Source organism: Apostichopus japonicus, chromosome 4 (assembly GCF_037975245.1).
Source record: "Apostichopus japonicus isolate 1M-3 chromosome 4, ASM3797524v1, whole genome shotgun sequence".
Classification (NCBI taxonomy): Eukaryota; Metazoa; Echinodermata; class Holothuroidea; order Aspidochirotida; family Stichopodidae; genus Apostichopus; species Apostichopus japonicus.
In genome coordinates this window covers 18,987,217-18,996,499 of record NC_092564.1, presented here as the reverse complement: position 1 = coordinate 18,996,499, position 9,283 = coordinate 18,987,217, and the positions used below count along the sequence as shown (strand labels likewise).

Sequence of the window (9,283 nt, the reverse complement as noted above, 5' to 3'; positions counted from 1 at the left end):
GTTTTAGAGAAAATGTAACAAAACTTAGTATGGCCGTTCGGGAAAGATTCATGTGTAGCATTATGTTTTTCATAGGGTGAATCGTTAAGCACACCTGTCGATGATCACATGCACAATCACATTCTCGATGCAAGGGGAACGGGGGGACCTGGGGGGGGGTGAAGAGCGGATCACGGTAGTTCGGTTGCTTGGTTTTTCTAGCCCATGTTCCTTCTTAGGAATCTTAGGTGACTTTTCTTATAAAGTAGTACGGAAGCGTATAAGACATCAATTTCAATTTCAATTCAATTCAATTTCAATTTTCAATTTCAATTTCAATTCAATTTCAATTTCTTTATTCCAGTATAAATTATAAAATTTATAAATAGGACACATAAAATTGATACATAAAAGACGTAAACATGTACAAAAATGAAAGCACGAACAAAAACAAGAAATAAGATAGAGGATTAGAAGTTTTAAAGATTAAAGATTAAAAGGATTATAACAGAGATTCTAAGAACCCATTTTGAATATAAATGGCTGCTCTGTAGATAAATGAGTTCTTAAAAAGCATAATTCTAAAAGGTGGCAAGATAGTAGGATTACGTAGATTGTACTTGCTGGTTCTATTGCACAGAGAGATCAACTCTGAGTGAAGTGGGTGATCTTTAGAACTATGTATATTCTTAGCTAGTCTTATGAATTCATCTTTAGCAGCAGTGTTTACTTTACCAACAAGGCTTTCATAGTCGAGATTAAATATTTTTGAGCAGTATTTCAAGAAACTTCTAATTCTTTTCTTGTCCTTTTCAAGTAGAAAGTGATACCAGACAGGAACTGCATACACAATCACTGGCAGAATTGATGAGTTGAAAACCTTATCTCTTACATTAGAATGAAAATAAGGAGTAATGTATGCCAACGTTGATACAATATAATACACCTTAGACATCGATTTAGATATATGTTTAGTAAAGGTTAACTTGGCGTCAATATCAACTCCTATAAGTACATAGTATGAGATACCCGCTCAACAATGGAGCCTTGAACATAAGTTTTCTGATTCCTGGTCTGAATGAGACCTTGATGTTTAATGTTAATGTTTTCAAAAATTATTTCTTTAGATTTCTTTGGATTAAGTAAGAGGTTCTTCTGCTCACACAAATTGACCATATTATCAATACAGGATTTATAGTCATTTTGATTTTCAAGGTGTGTCCGCTTTGAAATGTTACAGGATATAGCTGTATCATCAGCGTACTTAATTACATCACACCCCATAGAAGAACGTATATCATCTGTGTATATTGTAAAAAGTAACGCAGATAGAGGACCTCCCTGGGGGACTCCCACTGTAATATTTGATTCCTCTGAATAACCTTTCTGTAGCTTGACTTGTCGGGACCATCCTTGTAAAAAATTAGCCAACCAATGTATAAGCCATGGCTCATCGATAAAACTACACAAACCTTGGATTAACTGATTTGGTAAAACCGTATTAAAAGCACTTGAAAAATCTAAGAATAAAACTTTAGTGACTGTTGTGTCACTCTGATTTAAACCAGAAACAACACAATGTACGAGCTTGAGTATAGCATCTGTGCAGGACACGCCTTTTTTGTAGGCAAACTGATTTTTATCACCGTGTAATACGATGGCCTGCGTCAAGTATGGAAATAATAATTTTTGCATACAGTTAAAACCAATACTGGACATGTCAATTGGTCTAAAATCGTTTACAGATGTTGGAATAGAGATTTTAGGCACAGGTGATGTTTTAGCATGCTTCCATAGGGACGGAATTGAATTCTCATTTAAACTTACATTATATAAATTAGTGAATATGCCAGCTAATTCTTCAGAGCAATACTTGTACACCCACCAGGGAATTTGATCAAAACCAGACGCAATTCCTATCTTAACAAGTCCAAATTGTCTTTTTACATCTTTCTTAAGTATTACTGGTGGTTCAGCAGTTGATAGGTCTGGTACACTGTAAAAAAAAATCGTAAACGTTTCCTTGAAAATGGTTTAAAGTTGCTGCAACCAAAAGTCGGGTTTCCTCAGATTAATCCATAAGATGTTAACCGTATCTTGGTTAAACGTTAATCCTGTTTTGCGTGTTTCATCAATATTGAGTTGCTGCAACCGAAAACGGTGTTTTCTCCTTAAAAACGCAAGTGTTTCCTGAAATATTACCACTTTTAGAGTTACCTTCAACGAATTCAGTTTTAGTCTTCCTAATTTTAGAATTTAGAGATTATCTTTCAATTATCTGTTCAGAATACTATTGACACAGTACATATATTTGCATGAAAATTATGTATATTATGGAATTCTCTGCCTTTTAAAACTGATGTACAGAATAATAACAATGAATAGTAAGAGCTGTGAGACTGAAAATGATACAAACTTGATTTTAAAGTAAGAAATATTTATTAAAACCCAACAAATAATACCATGGCAAAGACTATCAATGAAAATTTAAAAATGTAGAGTTTAGGATTGTATATGTATCACTAAAGATAACAACACATGGAACAAGCACCTATATGTGGTGAAGGGTGGGCTGCTTTTACAAGTGAAACTTAGAGAGTGAGTTTGAAACTGACAAAATTGGTCTCCAGTACTTTTCTCCTTATTTTAACTCCGACCACCTTTAGCTCTAACACCCATCTTATATACATGGCTGAGTAAAATCGTTCCACTGACATACTTTCATGCCTTGGCAGTGTCAGAATAAAGGGACTGATAGCATTACACCCCTCACCCATAAAGAACAAAAAACGAATTCAAACAAGTTAAAAATAATCAACTAAAACTTATAAAGATAAGAAGAGATAAATCAATATCAATTTAATAATATGCAAACATTCATGTCTAGTATTATTTAAAATAAAAATACAACATGAAACATCCCTTAAAATGAGGTGTAGGATGCGGTGACCTTACAATCAAGAATTTTAAACGAGCTTCTTGATTATAACATTGATTCATCTCAGGTCACCTTATCACACCCAAATCTCACATCTAAACACCTACTATAGCACGTCATGCCTAACCAACAATTGTTTTCTTATTTACCCAAGGCTACATGTATACAAACACTATCATTTGAAGCAAGAACAAACAATCAATTACAATTAAAACATTCACAAAGATTATGTGTTAAGCATTATTTAAATTAATACACAAAATGAAAAAGCTCCATATAGGGTGGAGGGTGGGAATGACAATACCACCGAACACCTTATAAATACCACCTGTCTACTCACAACAATTTTCCTAGTTTAACCAAGAGTATACCTTCTCCCCATAGACAAAATAGGTGTATACAACAAAGTATCATATGAAGCAAGAACAAACAATCAATTACACTTTAAATATATACAAATATTATGTGTTACCATTATTTGAAATAATTAATCTCAACACCACATAGCATCCCATGTGTACTGTCAGTCTACTAGCAACGATTTACCTAGTGATCCAAGAGTGTAACCCCTGCCCCAGATTTGAAAGAATATTTAAAGGGCTTTTCCCATGGAGGAATATATTTTCAACAAAATACAAATTTGCTACCCTCTCACCCCCTCAAAAAATGTTTTAAAGTTACATTTTTCAATGCATTACTTTTTTATCAGTAACTCCCAACCTAATGAACGATGCTGAATCTACACCAGGCCTAGCAAAGAATTCCAAATCTTAAAAACAAACAAGCAGTTAGATTGTGCTTCCAAGCTTTCGTATAGTCGCTTTTACATGCTAATTTTCTTTCCTGCTATCGTATAGTAGCTGTGCTGGATTCGCTTAATGTTGCATGTCCATGTGAGACCGCTTGGGGTTAATCATCTATTGGCTAGCGACTTTTGTTACAAAGGTTATCAACTTAGCTGGTACCTTTTTATTGTCAGTGATTTCAAAAATCTCCTTTTGTACATATGTCAATGTACAGTTACATGATCTCGGGTATTCAATATTGACACAATAAAACATACTGATGAGATGAATGAGACTGTCCACAGAATCACCTTCCTTGAGCACTTGGGACTCAGCAGCAATGGCACATGTACTTTCACTGATTATAACTGTTGGGGTTGACACTGACTCTGCAATCTTTTGAAATTCGTTTGAAGTCTGAAATGAATAAAAACAATACATACAAAATGTCATAATGCAACAGGTTTATAATGACAGGATAAGACATATCTTTCTCTTTGCAGTGCATTACACTTGGTCCATGCTTGGACAATTATCCTTCCCATACCCCATATGTGCGCATCCCTATATGACTTGGTGCTTCTATGGTACGTTTTACCCATAGTAAGAGGATATACAAGCAACTAAACTTTAATCATAAAATGGGATGTAGTTCTTGTTGTCATGCTGGAAGACTATAAATAAAGAAATATGCAAGAAAGGTTATGATTTACACACAAACGCTTTAAGTCATTGAGGAGTTGACTACAATGGATGCAATAAGTATATTGTGAAGGTGGAAGGGGCTTCGGATGGTTAATCCCACCCTGAATCTACACCTGCATAAGATATGTTATTTTACTCAGAACATGAAACAGGTGATACCAAACATGCCATGATCACAAATATTCTTTTCCAACTTTGATCTTACATTTGTGTAGGAAACGAATTCTTCTTCATTTTCCCGTAGCAGCAATGGTAGCAACTGTAATCCTGCTTTATTCTGTTCCTCTCTTCTGTCTACCTCAGAGCTTCTAATATTCCTGGAATAATAACAATGGTGAAGAACACAATATGATAATTTGCATCATGCATAGTTTTACGTTTGATACACGATTCATGATTTTAAGAAGGGTAAAAAATAACATAAGTACATGCAATGAACATAGCAGCAGGTTGGCACATGAAATAAAGAAATGTGGTCTTTGCCTTTGTAACGTTTTGGATTTCCTCAATCGCAACAAAAAAGGACATTTTTGCACTCTTAGGGGACTAATATTTCATGTAAGGGATGATAGGTTTTTTGAAAGGTACTAGTCTAAGATCTGTTTGTGATTAGAAGATAAAAATGAACGCAAAAGAACACTCTATTACGCATTCCTATTTATTTACCTTTGAACGATTTCTTGGGGTCTGTGGCGGGTATAGTCTGTCCACACTGGAGTGGGGATCGTTGGGAGCGTAAAGCTTTTGAAGGGGGCATAAGGCTAAACACCCAAGCCTCCTGTTAGGTCTACAACACTGGTAGAGATTAAACTGACTGAAATTCAAGTTGAAGACTTACCTGTCACACCTGTGTAGAATTTCTTTGATCTTGTCATGTTTAGGACCACTCTTGACACTCTTGAGGTAACATCTTCCCAGTAAGGTGATACTTTTGGCCAATCTAGGAAACTTTGATACTTTCTTGGTACAATCAATGTTCACCAAACGAGTCATCTCATTGCTAATTTCTTCTGTTAGCAGAAGAGCAGGATACTCTTGAAGTAAGTCTTTAACAAGTGGTTTATTGGTTAAATATGCCCTTCGTTGTGGATATGTTTTATCCATAAGTTTCTCGATCAAAATCAAGTTTTTGGCCCGTTTCTTAGACATCTCCTTTTTCATGGTTTCTTTATGTCTTTTCAGAGAGGTATCATCTTCAGTGGATGGTATCACTGGCAGGAAATTTAATTCCCCTTTGCAGGGCCTCTTGAAAACATCCTTTTGTAGAATGCTCTCTTTTCTTTTAAGAGGCGCATTTTTTAATGAGAGACTTGAATCTTTCATCCTCAGTGATTTCAATTTATTGTTAAGGGCCGCAGTCCAAGTATCATAACCTGAGCCAATGCGCTCCCTTAAGTAAGGATATTTTGTTATTAGCTGTTTAGCTATTCTCCTTTTCATGTGCATATCTGGGTACTTGTTTTTTTTTTGTACAGAAAATCTCCAAGATGATTGAGTAGTTCATGTTTTTGGGCCCACTGTAGTTGTTCTTCATTTTCAAGCTTGTTCTGCAAAGTCATGCTAAACTTGATACAAAGTAACTGAATATCCCAACTATTATCATCAGAACTGCCAGCTTTTTCAGTTACACTAATCATTTTGTTTGATTCTTCAGTGGTCTCTTGTATGGTATTTGGAACATCTTCAATCACACCTGCACAAAGTTCTGGTGGAGTCATATCTATTCCAAATCAAGTGATCCAACTGTAAGCTCAATGGAAGCTTTATCACTCTCATCATCAGACACACAAGAACTAGATGCACTAGTTGCAGAACAATTAAAATTGAGTTTGTCAGTTCCTATCAAGGGCTCTAAAGGTTGAAGAGTGCTAAGTTTAATCTTGCTCTTGTCTAAAATTTTGGTTCCAAGCTCAAGGTCAACCCATGACTTAAAATCCTCATCAAAGTACTGGAAAAATGTTTCTTCTGATGAAAATGGAACACTCATCATTATGCAGAGAGCATTGCATAATGACTCAGTGAACAGTGTATCTTCATTTTCTAGTTCAATTACTTTCCTAGAATGACCATACTCAACAAGAATTTTCATGGTGGTGGGTAATGTTGATAACACAAAGTGGTGATAGTTTTAGCTCCAACACCTGTTTTGGGAAACAAAATAAAACACCAAATTTTGAAATATACCTTGGCAAACTGACACCTCATGAAATACCAGCAGAAAGTCAATTCTATGATAAACATCAGCATTCCCCTATCAAGTTATTGCTTATTGTTACAAAATTATATGAAGCCACACCCCCTCATTAATATGCTAATATATCAAATTTAACAGGCATCAACACATTAAGGTTTTTACTTAACTACACGATACCAACTTTCACTAGAATGGGAACTGTGGTTTTCGAGTAGGTTAACAAAATGTATAGTTTTCAGGTTTGACCCAGTGACCTCATTAATATTCATGATATAACTACCAAAACAATAATGTTCTTGCACTCACTAAACATAATGCATCTACATAGTGAATGTGATGAACATCGCGCATTCCCTAGTTGAGTAATCCTGACCCTTAGCTATAAGGGTACATATACATGCATCCAAACACACATAAATCTGAATGCATCGTTTCCTTTTGCTTTCAGCAGCAAGGAACCCCAAAGTTGTAAGCCTAAGCCTTATTTACTTTTAAGCCTCCATCCACATTTTCTAATTTTTTAAAACAGGAGGACCTGCTTTCTTTGTACATTTTTTGACCTAGTAATATATGCACAATTACCTTTTGTTTACAAAAGTCTAACCATATAACACCAAAACTAAGAGGGAGTATGTGTTTACTCTAAGGTGATATTAAACTATAAAGGCTACACTTAGGCCTGCTTTATTTTAGGAATAGATAAGCCTAACGTTTGTAATTGTATTACAATACTCTCATCGTAGTAAGCTAGCTACTGTATACGCGTTTCATTGTGTAGCATATATCCTAACAAATAACATAGGGGTTAGTATACGGGCTAAGGTACTACAGATGCTGTACGCTCCTGCAAGCCTAACCATCTCCACCGCATCAGCGAACCCGACGTGACGAAGTCTACCACGAAAATACAGAATTTATCAAAAACTTTGAAAGAAATGCGATTCCCTTTTGTTGAGTATATCCTACTGTATCATGAAAGAGCTAAGATACTTGATTTGATGGGTGCAAACTGTTTAAAATTCAAGAAATTTACCTCGTTGGTAACCAAGTTTGGTTCGAATGTGGCCGTTGGCGTGTATGTCGCGATCGATGGGTTAACGAAAACCGGGTTTATGTATTCTAACGTGTGTTAACATTAATCGTATGTGCGCTTTTGTCAACACCAAAAAAGCTTGCAGAGATAAACATTACCTGTTGGACAGAGTAACAGTAACTTTCCGGATAATATGGTAAAACGTTTATCCGTATATTCAGTAATAGAAAAGCGTTCTGATAGATTTTCGTTCAACCAGCTAAAGTTTTCCTTTCTTACCCGTAAATAAGGGCAAACCTTGCACTCGATGTTGGTTTTAGAATAATCGAATTGTGATCTAAACTAAGAAAAATCCTCTCCCTCTGTAAACAATAATCCAAATCAAGACAAACGTTAACGATTTTTTTTTACAGTGTAGTATAAGTGAAATATCTTTGCTCGAAGCATCATTAAAACGCCCGAAGTGTTGACTTAATTTTTGGCCAAACTCATCATTTACCAAGTTTCTATGCTGTTCATCTGGTTTCCGTATTGATTTGAGTAGATCCCAGAGAGACTGTCTGTTTGTCTGTTGTTACCTTTTGGAAGTATTCATTCCTCCTCTTGAACACATATTTATTTATTTATCTCTGTAGCCTGTTCCGTAGAGCAGTGTCACCATCATCAATTGCTTCCTTTTTGCTCTTTTTCCAACTGCTTGATCTTATCATCGGCTGGCAGTCTTTTCATAACTTCTGAGTGTGACATTGTCCTATAAGGGATGCAGATATCAGTTGTAAAATTGATGTAAGATGATACTACTTGTGTCAATTCATCTAATGTGTCACACGTATCTGTAAAAACCCTCCAATCTGTTGAATCCAACATCACTCGTAAATTGTCAACATTACTCTTCCTGGTGTCTCTTTCCTTTGGTCTTGGTATCTTTTGAACTTCTCGATAACGTTCTGTGTATCGTGGCATAATTAGAACGCTGAAATGATCTGATGTAGCTATAGGATGCATTTTCTTGGCAGTGAAGTAACTCCAACCTTTAACATACACAGCATCCAAAATGGTGTTAGATCTTGGGAAGGTGACAAAATTTACGAGGTTGTTGTAGCCCATTGTTTCGAGGAATGGTAAACGGTCCCTGTTGAGATCCCCAACAATAATGATATATGAACGCGGATTCTCCATTAAAATTGATGTTAAAGCATTTTTCAACGCTGCGTTCGAAACCGTGAAGTTTGCTGAAGGGCGAGTATACACATTTACGATAGTCATGTTTGATATGTCCAGTGGCGTAGGAAGGTACTTTTGAGTGGGGGGGCTGAAGACTGATGGCCGGCCTGGGGAGGGGTCTAAGGGGAGGGGGTGTCCCCCTCCCCTTTGGATTTTTTTTGCATTTCCAGGTGGCCTCAGATGCAATTTGGTGCAATATAGCACACTTCAACCCACCCACTCCATTTTGTATATAATTTTGCATTTTCACCTGGCCTTAGATGCAATTTGGTGCAATATAGCACACTTCAACCCACCCACTCCATTTTGTATATAATTTTGCATTTTCACCTGGCCTTAGATGCAATTTGGTGCTCCAAATGAGATTTTTTTCTCATTTGGAAATGAAAAAGGGGTTTTCTGACTTGCGAAGCGGGGGGGCGGAA

The 9,283-nt window shown here is 36.1% G+C and overlaps 1 protein-coding gene across 3 annotated transcripts; it reads right to left on the bottom strand.

Moving 5' to 3' along the window:
• Positions 1-1,987: 1,987 nt before the first annotated feature.
• On the bottom strand, positions 1,988-8,053 carry LOC139966711 (uncharacterized). 3 transcript variants are annotated; one of them, XM_071970011.1, is made up of 4 exons: positions 7,635-8,053; positions 5,246-6,548; positions 4,613-4,724; positions 1,988-4,119 (listed from the first exon to the last, which is right to left on the bottom strand). In XM_071970011.1, exons 2-4 carry the CDS (start codon positions 5,851-5,853, stop codon positions 3,835-3,837), a joined length of 1,005 nt encoding a protein of 334 aa, XP_071826112.1. In that variant the 5' UTR covers positions 5,854-6,548; positions 7,635-8,053; the 3' UTR covers positions 1,988-3,834. The 3 variants fall into 3 exon arrangements, with proteins under 3 accessions (XP_071826112.1, XP_071826113.1, XP_071826111.1); XM_071970012.1 differs by having other exon boundaries at positions 7,793-8,053; XM_071970010.1 differs by having other exon boundaries at positions 5,246-8,053.
• Between the last annotated feature and the right edge of the window lie 1,230 nt (positions 8,054-9,283).